This window comes from Sphaeramia orbicularis, chromosome 7 (assembly GCF_902148855.1).
Source record: "Sphaeramia orbicularis chromosome 7, fSphaOr1.1, whole genome shotgun sequence".
In the NCBI taxonomy this organism is placed as follows: Eukaryota; Metazoa; Chordata; class Actinopteri; order Kurtiformes; family Apogonidae; genus Sphaeramia; species Sphaeramia orbicularis.
Window position 1 is genome coordinate 2,748,619 of NC_043963.1, and position 17,122 is coordinate 2,765,740.

The following is a 17,122-nucleotide window of genomic DNA, read 5'->3' on the forward strand; positions in this document are numbered from 1 at the left end:
CTTATTTTAACAGTGGATAAAATAACACTGTCTTATACTGTTGGCTCTGTTAGCTTAGCTGTGTTAGCCTAGCTGTGTTAGCTTAGCTGTGTTAGCCTAGCTCTGTTAGCTTAGCTGTGTTAGCCTAGCTGTGTTAGCTTAGCTGTGTTAGCCTAGCTGTGTTTTTAGACTGAAAACAGCCACAGTGAAACAACTAATCACCTGTTTTCTGTTTGAATCCAACAAACAAGGTCAGAACTGCCACAGTTTAGTCTGAACCGAGGATCAACAAACAGAAACTTGGCAAAACAGTGAGAACATCCCATAATAACTTTGCTGAAAAAGTCACTAGACAGACAGACAGACAGACAGATAGATAGATAGATAGATAGATAGATAGATAGATAGATAGATAGATAGATAGATAGATACTTTAAAATTATTTTTTTTATACTTTGATAGAATAACGTTTGAATTTACTCTGAGGTTTAATGAACAGCTACTTGGTCAGGAATGAAAAATCGGACCATATCCGATTTTCACTGAAAAATGCACAAATCAGTGGCGTTGAATCACTCAGGAAAGGTTAAACAGAGAGAAGTCCCCACAAAAATAGTCTCAGGTCTTTAAAATGTTAAACGCACTAATATATTTCATCAGAATTTGTTTTTGTTTTTTTGTTGTTGTTTTTTTTCAGATCAAAAATATGAATATAATACGTTTTATTCGAATGTAAAACCCTCCATCGTGAATGCAGACCTCAATCAACCTTCAGAGCCAACAGACTACATTACCCATAATCCCCCTGTTTCATGTGTTTTTGCCAGGAACGCTGAAATTCCACGCGCAGGGGGAAGAGTTCAGTATCACCACGGAAGTGGGAACGGAGTGCGCGTGAGACTTGAGCCGGGCTTCAGGCAGCACGATGTGGGCTCGGATAGTAGCTGGAGGGGGGGCTCTGGGGGGTTTGGGGGGTCCGGGGGGCCCGGGGGGCCTGGCGGGTCCCGGAGGTCCGGGGCTCGGGCTGCTGCGGGTCGGAGCGGGATGCACCGGCCACAGGCTCCGGCAGCAGAGGATGGCGTCCGGCGGAGAGGTGAGTGGACCGGGTACCCAGGACCGGAACCAGGACTGGACCCGGGACCCGGACTGGACCCACATGAGGAGGAAGGGTCAGCCTGAGGTGGACAGTTCAAGGAAGGGTCTGTGTGTTGTGGGCTCACTGGTGTCAAACATGAGGCCCGCGGACCAAAACCGGCCAGTCAGAGGGTCCAGTCCGGTCCAGTCCAGTCCAGTCCATGGGATGAATTTACAAACTGCAAAAATTATGCTTAAAATATTAATAATCAAAGATGTCAAAGTCATTTTAGTTCAGGCGCCACATACAGTATGACAGAGTGCTTTGACTTTCACTAGACTGGGGTTTTTCCAGTTTGTGCATCATCAGACTAAAGTTTAATATTGTCCTTTTATCTCTGTTTTAGCTCCATTTACTGGTTTTCATCCTCTTCCTGTTGTTCACAAAAACACGTATCTCGACATGTATTAATGAGGTATCGGATGGAGCGGTGTCGACTTTAAAATCCTCCTTATTCTTAAGTTGAAAATCCTCTTTGATTCAGGGTCAAAACACGGTATTCGAAATCTTTCTGACAGGACATTTTACAGACAGTTTGACAGATCAGTGTTGATAAATCACCCACATTTTTACTTTTAAATTCATTTTTGCTTTAGTTGGACCATAAGGGATTTTCTAAAACAAGGAGTGACTTTATATGTAAATAAATGTTGGAATGGTAACCAATTAAAGTTCACACTCTGATGGGACATTACTGTGTTTTTTTAAATAATTGATTTATTTCTCTTACTTGCTAAATTTTTCATTCACAAATGTAAGTTCTTTAACAAAACCAAATTTAATTTATCTTTTGAAAAATGTTGAACTTTATTTAAAGCTTTTAGATAAACCTAGAAACAAAAAGGCTCTAAAAACCATCAGTATTTATTCTGATTTAGACACTGTATTATAATAACTGTATAATCCTTCCCCCGGCAAACTTATTATTTTTTTGTTGGACACACTGATTAGATACTTTACCTTCTTGAATGAAGATTTAATGAAAAAAAAAGCCTAGGTCACAAAAGATTCTTACAAACAATGGGTTTGTACGAATCTTCCAGTTCGTACAAATCTGGAGTTCGTTGACATTCATGGAGGAGCATGTCTACGATGTCCAGATTTAGTACAAGCTGGAAGATTCGTACAAACCCATTGTTCGTAAGAATCTTTGTGACCGAGGCATTAGTGCTCTGTCCTTAAAAATGACAACTTCCTATCTCAGAAAAAAAAAAAAAAAAAAAAACAGTCGTTTTTGGTCCGTTTTTCCATTTCTGTCAGGGAGTAACTTTATTTTTTATTAGAAAGACAAAACGAAAATCAATCTGTTTTTTAAATTTGGTTTATCTGTTTTGACACTGAAAAAGGAAAACATCTTGAAATTCAATTTTAATTCTTCTATTTTAAAACAAAAATCAATTAACCACTAGGCAAGGCAAGTTTATTTGTATAGCACATTTCAGCAACAAGGCACTTCAAAGTGCTTCACACAGGACATTGAAATACGACAGGGAAAAAGAAACACATTTAAAACATTATAAAACATGTAAAAGGTGATTAAAAACAGCAAGTAAGAAAACAACGCATAAAATCCAAAAAAATAAAAACACATGTTAAAGTAAGAGTTGCACTAGTTCTTGTTTTGTTTCTGAAAAGAAAATCCAGTTACCAACAGATACTAAAAATACATGACGTTCCATAACACTAATTAAATGAGCTCACATGTATGACTGGAAAATGTGACATAGACATGAAAGCAGCAGTGGAGTGTTTTGGGGTTTTTTTTCTTACATCAGTGGAGTTAATTTGATAACATTAGATTTATAAAAAAACACTGACAGGATGTGTTTTACTGCACACACAACACATTTCATTGTCGGTCCGCTGGTGTTTCTGCAGTTCTTCTACTGATAGTGAAGTGTGTTTTAGCGCTTTGACTCCATTCCAGGGTCTGAGGGAACATCAGCAGTAGTTGAAGCAGACATAACGTCCATCTGTCCTCCCGTCCATCTGTCCGTCCCTCCTGCTTCACTTCACTCAACTGCACATGATTTTATTAGAAGCACGAGTGAGTCCTGTTTCCTGTCAGAACAGACCTCAGCTGTGTTCGCTTTATCTGCACCGGCGGCTGCGAATAATCATCCAGTAGATACAGTCTGAGGCCGATAACATGACGGGTTTATTATATTGGATAACCACGTATGTATGTGTGTGTCTGATCGGTGTGGACTCATGTTCCAAACTCTGATCCATTCATTCACACTTTGGACTTGGAGAAAAGTGCCGACACACTGTCCCATAATGCACTGCAGCTGGAGCCCTGATAAGACCCCCACACTCGCAGGTTCAAAGGTCGATAGTTGGACTAGAAAGGACGCTTTTTTCATTGATTGATTCTTTATTGTCCTGCACATAATGCTTACTACAGGTACAGGGAGTCATTTAACAGAAGTACCGGTGTTACAGAGTCCTGCACGGGTCCACTTCCCAAAGCCGTACATTAGACCAGACCCCTGATTAAACACATGGTAATTCACTTTTAAGGGCTTTATTTTTGGCTAAAACACACGCCATCAATAAATCTGTAACATGTGCTGCTCAGTGACGTCTTTGGCCGGATGTAAACGGTGACGCTCACTTCAAATTAAAACAAACCAGCTGTGGATCAACCACCCGTCCAATACCCGACCCAGTGGAGGACTCTGCAGTGTTGTATTCAGTGTAGAGGTGAACGGTGGCGCTGTACGTTCTATATACACAGGTTCTATACAGGTTCGATACAGGTAGGATCCTGTTATGGACAGTTTAATGTCCTTGTTCAGACACAGACAGACCAGTGATCCTGGTCCAGGTTCTGTTCACAGTGTTGAGTGAAACTGTCTTTATTAGATTACCCTCAGTATTTTCATCTGTCTAAATGACGGATGGACTTCAGAATTGTCCGTCATTAAAAAAAATCTGTCAATGACGGAATATTTTCAGTTGATACGAACTCTGATCTGAGTTCTTTCAAATATAAATATGTCTATAATAAGTTTTCCGCAAAGACAATCTAATCACACACACACACACACACACACACACACACATATATATATATATATATATATATATATATATATATATATATATATATCTCATAGGACAGGAACTTTAACAGAATCTTATAGTATATTTGGTCGAGGGGAGTTCAAAGTGCACTGCATGTTATGTTTATATTTTATGGTCATTCTCTTTTCCATGCCATTCTTAAATGCCACTTTGTTCAGTTTGTTTTAATTTCTCAGTTAAAGGTGTCGTATGTAGGATTGTGGCTAAAACTGGTACTGCAGTCACGTTCCAGATACTGTAGAGCAGGGGTGCCCAACCCTGGTCCTCGAGGGCTACTATCCTGCATGTTTTAGATGTATCCCTCTCCCAGCACACCTGACGGTCATTATCAGGCTTCTGCAGAGCCTGATGATAGGCCTATCATTTGAATCAGGTGGGTTGGAAGAGGGATACATCTAAAACATGCAGGATAGTAGCCCTCGAGGACCAGGGTTGGGCACCCCTGCTGTAGAGCGTGGTATCCTCTCCTCCTCCCCCCAGACCAGGGGTTTCCAGATCCAGCATGAGCGTCTACTGCTATTGTTTCCTCTAATCCTTGCCACCACACCAAAAATTTAATTAAAAAAAATCATCACCAGACTTATTCTACGTAAGTATAATCTATAACAGGCCAGGACAAACGTCCTGCACACTCAAATGAAAGTTTGTGAAGATTCAGGAGATAGAGAAAAGGGAAATGAGCCTGAAGTTTCACTTTTACTTCCACGAAGTACAAGCAGCACGGATCGCTACTGTACGTGCCCCTACCATAGTATTATAAGAAACCAGCCAACCCACCCACCCCGACCCCGGCCGAACCATGGACACCCCCCCCCCCTTTTGGATTACACACCGCTACATGAAGAGGTCACTTCCACAGAAAACACTGAACTACAAGGAACTACCATGGACAGAGACAAGTTCTACACCAGTACCTAGTCTGTTAACCAGTCCTACACCGGTACCCGGTCTGTTAACCAGTCCTACACCGGTACCCGGTCTGTTCACCAGTCCTACACCGGTACCCGGTCTGTTCACCAGTCCAGGACCGGCAGTCTCTTCACCAGGGCCAGGAGAAGAGACCGCGGGAGAAGACACTGCCGGTCTGGGACCAGGTGGACCGCGTCCCCGGCTCTCAGTGGTTCTTACGGTGGTCAGACTAAGGCAGAGCCAGCGTTGGTCTTCAAATTCTTCTCTGCTTTCATCCGTCTCCATGTTTCTATTTCATCTCCTACAGATCCTTGTTTTGTTTCTCGCTTTGTCACGATGTATTTGGGAATAATAAGAGTCCTTTTAAGTTTATTAACGTCAGACATTTATGATCATAAATGTTCCAGCTGCAGCTCAGTGGAACTGCCAACCTGGATGAACAAAGGCTACTGCCTCTGTGATTGGCAGACAGGTGATGGGCGGAGCCTCAGACCAAAACAGACAATGACAACAGAAACATCCTTTTGGGGCAGACACTGAGCTTTCAAATGCAAGTATTCTGGCTGGACTACTACTGTCACTGAGATCAGGATTTGAAATGAACATGATTCCTTAATGTCTGGTGACAGTCAAGGCCATTTTATAATTACTGAGAACAGAATTCCTACATACTGCACCTTGAAATTATTCTGTTTTCATTTTTATACATCTTACATTCTTTTTTTCATTCAGTTTTGGATGGAAAAGTCAGATTTTCATAGTACAGATAAACCTGTTTCTTTGCTGAACACATGACAATAAAACACTTTGAATCTGTGATTTACAGATGATCTGATGGATGATGCTGTAAAAATAATCTGTTTAACCTTTTTTTCCAACTTTCTGCATGTTTCCTAACACGTCCATGTAGGAGCCTTAGTTTATGTCCATTTTATACAAAGTGATGAGTTCAGGAGCAGGTCTTCATCCTCCTCCTTCACATGTCACCTGTATCTGTGGTGTGTTTGTGGGCTTTCCTGCAGACGTTGAAGAAGACGCCGCTGTTCGACTTCCACCGGGACCAGGGAGGGAAGATGGTGGAGTTTGCAGGTTGGAGTATGCCGGTGCAGTACAAAGACAGTCACATCAGCTCGCACATGCACACCAGAGAACACTGCTCCATCTTCGACGTCAGCCACATGCTGCAGGTGAACAGCAACAACAACAACAGCAACTGCAACAACAGCAACTGCAACAGCAAGTGCGACAGCAACAATCACATGGAGCTATACTGGGACCAAAAGTTTTGTACTTGAAAAAATACAACAATGTATCCAAATTAAAAATAAGTGCATGAAAAGTTTTTTTCAGGTTGGTTATAATTTTGATTCGCTTCTATAATTCCTTCGACTAAATTGTTTATTTTTATTTGTCACTTTCATATATATTTTGATATTGGAGGTTTTATTTTTTTCAGTTACATGTTTTATCTTTTCAGATTCAGATCTTATTTTTTACAGTTTCATATCTTATTTTTTTCACTTTCAAATTTTTTTTTTTGCAGTTTCAGATGTTTTTACCAAGTGAATCAAAATTATATCTGACCTGAAAAAACTTTTCATACCCTTATTTTTAATTTGAAAATATTGTATTTTTCAAAATTCAAGATCAAAACTTGAATTTCCCATTTCAAATGTATTTTTTCAGTACAAAACTTTTGGCCCCCATATAACTCCATACAGCAACAACAACAACAGCAGATATGTGCATATATGAGGGCGGAGCCTGAGGCGGTGCATTCACTGACACATCCAAAACTCTCTTTTCTGTTTCTTGTGTCAGACCAAAGTCCACGGCCGAGACCGGGTCAAGTTCATGGAGTCTCTGGTGGTCGCAGACGTCGCAGAACTCAATGAAAACCAGGTCAGACCACTTTGGACCAGAACTGAAACTGTTTATGTTCCAGTGACAGAACGTCTGTTCCATGTTCTCACTGTTATTTTCATATAAAAGGCTGTAAAATATCTGCGACACGCTACTGTTACCCATCATGTTATTTTTCTTCTGGACTGATTCATTCTGCAGGTACTTTACAAACATTAACCCTCAAAAACCCAAACCGCCTACTGATGGAACTGGGTAATACCCTCTGATCCTGCTGAACAAATATCCCACCCCCCCCACCACCCCTGAACCAGGCCCGGTGTCATCTGTTATTATTATTTTTGTATACTGTGTATGTTATATTTTCTGTGCAGATAGAAATATGAAAGATAGTAGATGCAAACAAACCTGTTTGTACTTTTTTATTCCCTCACCCAATGAGAATCAAAAAGAAATTGGATCGATAAGTAAAATCGATAATGGAATCGGAATCATTAAATTCTTACCTATTCCCACCCATAAGTGGAACTCTATTCCAGTGGGTCTTCACCCTGTTTTTGTCCCAGTTTGTCCCTGTTAAACCCATTTTCCTGTGTTGTCTTTTCTCAGGGGACACTGTCTCTGTTCACCAATGATAAAGGCGGGATCATCGATGACCTCATCGTGACAAAAACCGACCAGGGTTACCTCTACGTGGTCTCCAACGCCGGCTGTGCTGATAAAGACTCAGCTCATATGAAGGTACGTTCAGAGTGACGACGATAGGCCATGAGTTATGTCCTCTGACGGAACTACAGGTCGGATTCTTGTCTAATTTTATGTATCTTCCTCTGGACAATGTCTACAAAGTCTGTTCACAGTTTTGAGATGATTTTTGAAAGAAAGGAACTTTTATAATATTTTAAAAATTCACCAAAAATTCAAAAATTATCTCAAAATTGACTATATTTTGATGGTTTATTAGAAGTAAATAGTTGCAGGTATCAGTATAGTGGTTATTGATCACTGATTGAAGTCTGGACTTTCATTTGGGCCCATGACCTTTGACCTTGAGTGACCTCAAAGGGTCAGAGTCAAGGTCAACAACGTCTACATTTCAACAGTTTTCTCTGAAACTACAGGTCAGATTCATGTCTAATTTTATATGTATCTTCCTTTGGACAATGTCTACAAAGTTTGTTCACAGTTTTGAAAAAATTTGTTTTTTAAATTTTTGGTGAATTTTTAAATTATTCCAACTGTTCCTTTCCTTCTACTGGTCCATATGTTGATGGTTTAGAACATGTAAAGGGTTCCAGATATCAGTCTAGTTCCTACTGATCACTGATAGAAGTCATATATGGACTGTGATTGGATGAGTTGAGTTCTCCTCCAGCGGAAGTCCCGCCCACTTCTATAGTTAGACTGATGTGCATCCAGACCACAGGACTGGAACATAGAGACAGAACCTGACAACCTCACACATTCAACTGGGACTGATCCACATAGAACAGACACTGATGTACAGGGACACTGGAAGTGTTTTTTTAAATCCGTGCCAGACTTGAATAAATCCTTGTTGTGTGTGTTTCCTTCAGGCCAAAGTGGCGGAGTTCAAAGCTGCAGGGTTCGATGTGGACCTGGAGTTTCTTGATGAAGCCCTGATTGCTGTACAAGGTAAAACAGGATGTTCTTTTTCCTTCAGTCTTCCTCTGCTCTGTCCATCTCTACGTTTCATGTACAGTGTCTTTTCTCATCTTTCCTTCTACTTTTTTACTTCCATCTCTTTTCTTCAGCCTCATTTCAGCTGAAACATGGAATAGAACAACAATATTTAAGAGGGAAAGTATATTATATCAAAATACAACTAAAATGGACAAGAAAAGGCTCAAATACATCTTCAGATATTTTGGATCAACAATTCCAGATTAATGTATGGTGTCCAATATATATTCTAACATCTGTATCATACAAATTCATGGAAGACATGCAAACAACATTCTTTTTTTTCTTTAAAATATAGTTAGGTCAAGGTGAGGTCATTTTATTAGCCTTTGGAGTTTCCGACCTCACCTGCACATTTTCGTACCCTTCTTTCTACCAAGAGAGATATGTACATGTATTTGTCTTATTTTATATTTGTATGTGCAAATAAATAAATTCTAAAAAAAAAAATCATATTTGTGTCCATTATATAATCAGCTGATATTTGCATTTCTACAACAGAGTTCCTGCTGCTGTCAGATGAATGTAGGGCAGGTAAAAGTTCAATATTTCCTCTGAGATGTTGTGTAGATGACGTACAAAGAAGCAGAAAATGGAAACAATCCAAAAAACAAATATGAAATACAGGATCTGCAGATTTGTTTTTGAGCAGTAAAGTCACAGCTGCAAACAAAACAGAGCTGTTCATGTGTCAGAAAATATGAAACTGATGCAGAAATAACTCAGCTCACCATTTATATGTTATAAACCATCAACATATGGACCATTAGAAAGAAAGGAACATTTTTGATATTTCAAAAAATTTGGCAAAAATCTAAATTTCTCCAAACTGTAGACAATGTTCAAAGGAAGATACATATGAAATGAATCCAATTAGTAGTTTCAGAGAAGAAAATTGTTGAAATGTAGACATAGACCTTGTGTTTGACCCTTCAAGGTTACTCAGGGTCCAAGGTCATGGACTCAAATGAAAGTCCATGTCTGACTTCTATCAGTGATCAATAGGAACTAGACTGATATCTGGAACCATTTACATGTTATGAACCATCAGAATATGAACTGTTAGAAGGAAAGGAACATTTAGAATATTTAAAACATTTGTCAAAAATCTAAATTTCTCAAAACTGTGAACAAACTCTGTAGACATTTTCCAAAGGAAGACACACATGAACGTTGAAATGCTGATGAGCTAAAATCTAATTAATTATATTACAATGAGTGACGGTCCTTGATCGAAAACAGACCCTTTCCCGTTTACCTCCCGTTGCCATGGTGACCGTTGTATCAGAGGATGCTGGTTGTGTGTCTTTGTGTGAATACTTGTCTGTGTGTGTCCTCAGGTCCGTCCATGTCTCGGGTCCTTCAGGAGGGTCTGAAGGACGACCTCGGGAAGCTGACCTTCATGATGTCCACTCTGGCAACAGTGTTCGGCGTCCGCGACTGCAGGGTGACGCGCTGTGGATACACCGGCGAGGACGGAGTGGAGGTGAGGACGAGGTGGAGGTGACGCCCACTCACACAGCACTGCACTACATAGAAACAATTCAATTCAACTTTATTTGTATAGCCCAATATCACAACAAGGTTATCTCAAAGGGCTTTACAGAGTCAGTTGGAGTAAACAGTCAAATAAACAGCAAGAAAATGAGTAGTGTCCAGGGCATCCCCCGTCCTTAGACCCTCCTTCTCGGCAAGGAAAAACTCAAAACCCAGTGGGAAAAGGGAGAAACCTCGGGGAGAACCACAGTGAAGGAGAGATCCACTCCCATGGACGGACAGGCTATAGATGCACCAGGACTGATGGACGCACACAACAGGAGGACTGAGGGGCGGAGCTTCAGCTGGTCACGCAGCTCGACTTATATTTGATCCAGAACATTAATACTTACTACAACTGAATAGAATAGAATAGAATAGAATAGAATATTTTTATTGTCACTGTAACAAGTACAATGTAAGTGCCATCCAATCTGTACATCATTTAAAACCTACTATAAATATACAAATACAAATAAAAGCAGCTAAAATAAATAATTTGCAGGTAAAATAACTACAAACTAGAGGAAAAATTTGTACAGTTGTTTGTTTTGTTTTGTTTTTTGCTCAGTGTTTTCATTACACATTTAGTCTTCCAGAAAAGCATAATACAGTCATCTTTTTTTTTTTTTTATACCCTAACCCATTAACATTCCCATCCTGTTGCACCATAAAAAGATGAGAATTAACAATAATAATGAATAAATAAATAATAAGGAACTCACATATTAGTCACAGACTCGTATTAATAAGACTATTCTGGAATAAGTGGTGGATCTGCCTCTTTTATGGGATTCAGAACAGGTTACAGGTACTGAAAAACTTATTGGCACATCCTTTTATAGAATATCTAATTTTTTCCAGTGTTAAGTGATGTAAAAGATCCAGAAACCAAGATTTAAATGGTACAGTTGCTTTGATGTTCTGTTTCACATTTACTGATTCGTTACTTTATTACCTAACTAAATGAATCTGAATTACTGAACATATATGATCAGTTATTCAGATTCATTTATTTAGGTATTTCTTAACCTTACTTGCCAACACCAAATTACTTTTGGTCTTTTCTCTTTTTTCTTTTTGTTCACTTCACTGCTTTCTGATCAAGTGAAAGATTCACCGTTTGTCGACCTCGTGCTTAAACTAAAACCAATATCAGTGTTCCATCATCATCATCATCGTCAACCTTTATTTATACTCTAGGAATCATTGAGTTTTTATCAAGTTTTTATCAAGTCAACGGAACATTGCACAAACAGGAAACAGCAAAAAGTAACAAATGTTCAACAGGTCATCAGACAGTGAGTCCTGTATGTGTTCACAGACCAATAAATGGATCCTCACACAAAGAAATGATGGAAAATGTAAATGTTAACAATGAAAACATTTTTCCACTGTGATCCCAAGATTTTAAAAGACAAAGACAACATACAAAACAAAAGACATAAAGCATGAAACGGTCAAACACACAGCTGTGAAATCCAAATATACATGACAACACAAACAGTAAAGGTCAGATAGTTTACACTTGTTCCCACTCAGACTGTGTTAATAAAACAGATCTTATAACAGTGATGATAATTATTAAATTCTCTTGTGTCTCTGTCTGTCTCAGATCTCCGTCCCTCGGTCCAAGGTGGTGGAGTTGACGGAGACGCTGTTGAAAAACCCTGAGGTGAAGCTGGCCGGTCTGGGCGCCAGGGACAGTCTGAGGCTGGAGGCGGGGCTCTGTCTCTATGGCAACGACATCGACGACACCACCACACCAGTAGAGGCCACTTTAGTCTGGACCATAGGTCTGAGTTGAACCCATCTGTAGAAACAGGGACTGGGTTTATTATGTATTATTTCAAAAACACAGTTTAACAGATGCAGATCCACACGTCTGTGACTTTTATTTATGTCATGGTCCTCAGGAAAGCGTCGACGTCAGACCAAGGGTTTCCCTGGTGCCGACATCATCGTACCTCAGATTAAAGCCAAAACAGCGAAGAAGAGAGTGGGTCTGGTGTCAACAGGCCCCCCCGTCAGACCACACACCCCCATACTGAGCCCCGACGGAAAGGTCATAGGTCAGCAACCAACCAAAGAAATGGAACAAGTGTGCAGATGTGACTGTGTACACCAGGACGTCCAACACACAACAGGACAGGACGGACATACAGACCAGTATGAACTGAAGTGGATCAGACCAGTAAAATAAGAACAGAATAATACTGAATTACTGACAACTACAAACTTTTCTCTAGGTTTTAGGCTGAAAAAAAGCTAAAAAAAATTATGAAACTTATCCTTTAAAAAATTTGAATAACACAAACAACCACAAACAACCTGAAATGTTTTAAGAAAAATAAGTGTAATTTTAACAATATTCTGCCTCAGTTTATCATTTCCACATGTACATTATAATGTACAGATACAGTGGATCTACAAATACACACAGCATTTAATAACAGACAGAATATTGGTACAGTTGCACTGATTTATATTATTATGTTTCAGGTTCATATTTGTTTAGGTTATTCACATTTTTTGTAAAAGGATAGTTTTAGTGGAAAAAAAAGTAAAATTACTTGAAAATGTTTATGTTTACTAAGAGAAACATATATAATTGTGATTATTTATAGATTATTATGATAGTATTTAACTGGTCTGACCCACTTTAGATCACATTGGTCTGTTTGTGGAACCTGAACTGAAATGATTGGTAATATCTTTAGTGTAATTTTTGCATTTCATAAATTCATCCCAGGGGTCAGATCAGACCCTTTGGTGGGCCACTTTTAGTCCCCAGGCCATATGTTTGACACCTGTGGTACACACTTTTCATCCACTACTGTTATACAGATATTAACCCTATAAAATCTGAACTATTAAATCATTGACAGAAAATTCCAGTTCTTTGAAACAGGAGACTTTATTGGTCCTTCTGAATAACTTTTTTTTTTTTTTTTCAAATATCAGTTTCCATGTATAAGTTTCAATTTTGTATCATATTTGATCCATCAGGTCTCAATGCTCAAATATTATTTTTGAACAAACAAAAACATAATATAACACAAACATGTCTAACAAATAGTTAATTCCTTTTCTAAATGGTCCCAGTTCTTCCTCCTTCCTCTTTAATGTCAGTCTTGTCGTGTCACTGGAAAGGCCTCTGGTGAATGAACCCCTCCCCCTGGTGGATTATCTGTGTATTACATGTATCTAATTAAATACATCAGGTTTTTCCAGAAAAAAGTGTCACACTGATCATGTAGAGGGCTTCAAAACTCATGGATCAAATACGATATGTTTGGTCTTATAGGGTTAAGAGATGGTTCATTATCATCAATTTTTCACATTTATATGCCATAAATAAATTCATATCTCATCAAAATTCATCTAAACTATTGACATTTAACAGTAAATACTGTAATTAAGTCTCTTTTCTGTGTCTCTTTTTTTTCTTTTTAGGGGAGGTGACCAGTGGCTGCCCGTCTCCCTGTCTGAAGAAGAACATCGCCATGGGTTACGTGGAGGCTGCATTTGCTAAAAACGGAACGGCAATCCAGGTGGAGGTCAGGAAAAAGGCAGTGCCGGCCACCGTCAGCAAGATGCCATTTGTTCCTACTAACTACTACAGCGGATAGAAAGGCAGAGGCTGCAGCAGGGCATCTATCTTGACAGAGGTCTGCACTCTCTGAGTGCTTTTCTTGTTTCAAATAATGTATACCATAAATGTGCAAAATCATCAGCTAACAGCAGCAGAAGGTTAATAAGACCGTTGTTTATCATTGGCCATGAATCCCTCGTTCCTCTCCTCCATGTTGAAAAGATCGTGTATCACAATTTTTTCCTAGTTCTCCAGTGGAAAATACAACACGAGGGGGCGTTCATGTGCAGTTTTCCTGTTTTCTAACTAGTATTTACTATAATTCCAGCAGCACATGAAGGCAGCATAAGCCCTGCCCCTTCCCGTTTCAGATAAACTATGAAAATGTTGGTCATTGGACAGAGATGAATAATTGGATTGTGTCATTATTTACACATATGACGTTGTACAAGAAAGTGTCGTTTGTGGTAAAGAAACAACAGCTGAATGGACACATTTTACATTCCACGTTCCATCTTCAGACTCTGAGCAGAAACCGTTACCGTGGCGACACCTCCGTGACCTTGAGGTGTGAAGTCTTTACATTTACGGATTTACACCGTCTGATACTTCAGCTGTTTTACAACAAACTCACACTTTATTCACTTGGAAAATTATCTTTAAACTGACAAACCTCATATGTGTAATTGGTGGAATAATTTAATAGAATTACTGGTTTTTCTTCTATATTATAAAAGCCAAGTGGCCTCTGTGTGTGTGTGTGTGTGTGTGTGTGTCTCACACTAAATCCATACACAGCTGACTGCTGCAGTTTGTCATACTTATGTATTTATGGTCAAGGAACAGACTAGTGAAAACGGAAAGTTGATCGGACCAATATTTTGGGAAATATTAGTAATTTTTGATACAATATTCGTACAATCATGTTGCTGTGGCCAGAATGCTTTGGTGGTGACTGCTGGACAAATGCGGTACAACATGCACGAATACACAACAGCATAAAAACACCCACATCTATCAATCAATCAAACAAATTTTATTTATATTGCACCAATTCATAACAAAAGTTATCTCATGACGGTTTACATATAGAGCCGGTCAAAACCAGACTCTGAAGCCAGTTTACAGAAACTCAACAGAATCCTCCAGGAGTAAACACTAGTGAGTGGAGGCAGACGAAGGAAAAACTACCTTTAACAGCAGAAACCTGGAGCAGAACCAGACTGTGGAGGATGGACGTCTGACAGGACCAGGTAAGCAGTGCTCTCAAACTCTTATTTTTTCAGGTTCCACATTCAGCCCAATTTGATCTGCAGTGGGCCGGACCAGTAAAATACTAGCATAATAACCTATAACCTATAACAGCTCCAAATTTTTGTCTGTGTTTCAGTGCAAAAAACCCCATTAAATTATGAAAATACTTACTTTTATAAACCATCCAAACAAAAAAGATGTGAATAACCTGAAAAAAACTGAAATTTCTTAAGAAAAATAAGTGCGATTTTAACAGTTATTCCTCAACGTATCATTTGTCCATGTGCATTATGGATCAGATCTACAAAGACAAACACTGAGGAACAGGCAGAAAAGAGTTCAAATTGTGCTTAATTTTCTTTAGACATTTCAGGTTGTTCATATTTGTTCAGGTTATTCACATTTTATTGTTACAGGATAGTTTGTAAATGTAAATATTTTCATAATTTAATGTTATTTTTTTGCACTAAAATAGACAAAAATTTGAAGTTGTCATTATTTATGGACATAGTCTAATATTTTTTTCACATCAAACCGAGAAGTAAATCTGGAGTCATTCTTTTTTGTAGGTTATTATGCTGTTATTATTTGACTGTAGATCAGATTGGTCTGTATGAAGAACCTGAACTAAAATGAGTTCCACAGCCTGGACTGTGGAATTTTTGCACTTTGCAAATTCATCTCACAGGCCGGATTGGAACCTTTGACGGGACATATTTGGCCCTGGGACGCATGTTTGAGACCGATGAGTTAAAGGGTTAAAAAGAGAGAGAGTAAAGGAGGAGAAAAAGAGAGAGAGGTGGGGAGGAGGGGGGAAGTAGGGGGACACACATGGATGCAGTTGATGCACAGATAACTGAACTAGAACGGTCAAAAGTAGATCAGCTGGGGCTGGAACCTGTGGATGCACACGGGTCAACGCAGTAAGTGACTGTAACGCAGGTACTGTGTCCACAGATGAACAGTCCTGTTTTAACTCCAATCATATGCAAATGTTAAAGGTGGGGTACGAGATGTTTTCCTGGAGCATTTTTTATGATATTGCTTAAAATCCCCTTCACTCCCTGATTACAACCAATTTAGTTAAATGCTCTAACACAAAAATAAAAAAAATGTTAGTCACCTGTGGAACGGACAGGACTGAAAAAACGCCATCCAATCATTTTAACCGACCTATCGAAATGATTGGACGGTGATATGTCTGTCAAACTCAACTGCCATTTGTTCCTCCCCCTTTCCCCTTCTGTGAGTAAAATCCGGTTCTGTGGAGGCGTGGCTTGGGGTTTGGACTTTTAAATTCTATATTTTCCAAATATATCTTGCTCCAACTGTTTTTCCAGGATCTTCTACCCTTCCTTTAAAAGTCAATTTCCTGCTTGGTTTATCATTTGAACTTTACAGCTGCATATTTTAGGAAAAAAGACGCTAGAGGAGGACTAGAGTATGAGGCTTAAATATGAACAATAACTGGGACGCTCCTTTAATTTAGTCCCACAGTTACTAAAACAGACAGACCTGTGTGTGTATTTGAATGCAGTGATGCTGTTTGACCACCAGGGGGATGTGGAGGTTTATACAAAACAAATGACACTGTTGATGAATCTGAATGTTTATTTGAAGGCTCGTTAGTATTAACATTCTAACTGTAGCTTCCTCTCCATGAGAAGAACGAATTTTAATTTAGTGTTTAATTAACTTTATTTGTAGAATCATGAGTTTATTAATGGACCAAAACAAAGTGATTCAAAACGGTTCAGAACCACCTGACCTCTTCCTCTGCACAATAAACCTTCTACAACTTCATGGATTTACACAAACCTGCTCAAAATCCTGTGAATATAATTTTAACTAAAACATCTGTCATTCTATGTGTTATCAAAGTTTTTTTGTGGATTTTGAGTCATCTCTGTCTCCAAATATTAAACCTAATATTGTTTTTCAGCCATTTTAGAACGAAGTATGTTGAACTTTAGTCAGTAATTTTCCACTTCATTTGGTTCAATGAGTCTTAACTATATGTAGTTTGTTTGACTAATTAAATGTGATTTATCCTTAAT

At 38.9% G+C, this 17,122-nt stretch overlaps 1 protein-coding gene across 1 annotated transcript; it reads left to right on the forward strand.

Annotated features, from left to right (window-relative positions):
• The first annotated feature begins 815 nt into the window (after positions 1-815).
• amt (aminomethyltransferase) lies at positions 816-14,562 on the forward strand. Its single transcript, XM_030139450.1, has 9 exons — positions 816-1,072; positions 6,136-6,300; positions 6,935-7,015; positions 7,586-7,717; positions 8,554-8,632; positions 10,021-10,166; positions 11,832-12,012; positions 12,133-12,288; positions 13,673-14,562. The coding sequence occupies exons 1-9, from the start codon at positions 905-907 to the stop codon at positions 13,846-13,848; spliced, it is 1,284 nt and encodes a 427-aa protein (XP_029995310.1). The 5' UTR covers positions 816-904; the 3' UTR covers positions 13,849-14,562.
• The last annotated feature ends 2,560 nt before the right edge of the window (positions 14,563-17,122 follow it).

Excerpts from the sequence above, each read along its gene's own strand:
- amt (XM_030139450.1), top strand. The coding sequence starts at position 905 with ATGTGGGCTCGGATAGTAGCTGGAGGGGGGGCTCTGGGGGGTTTGGGG. Across the intron at positions 10,167-11,831 it reads CCGGCGAGGACGGAGTGGAG|ATCTCCGTCCCTCGGTCCAA; the intron begins GTGAGGACGAGG and ends TGTCTGTCTCAG. Across the intron at positions 12,289-13,672 it reads CCCCGACGGAAAGGTCATAG|GGGAGGTGACCAGTGGCTGC; the intron begins GTCAGCAACCAA and ends TTTTCTTTTTAG.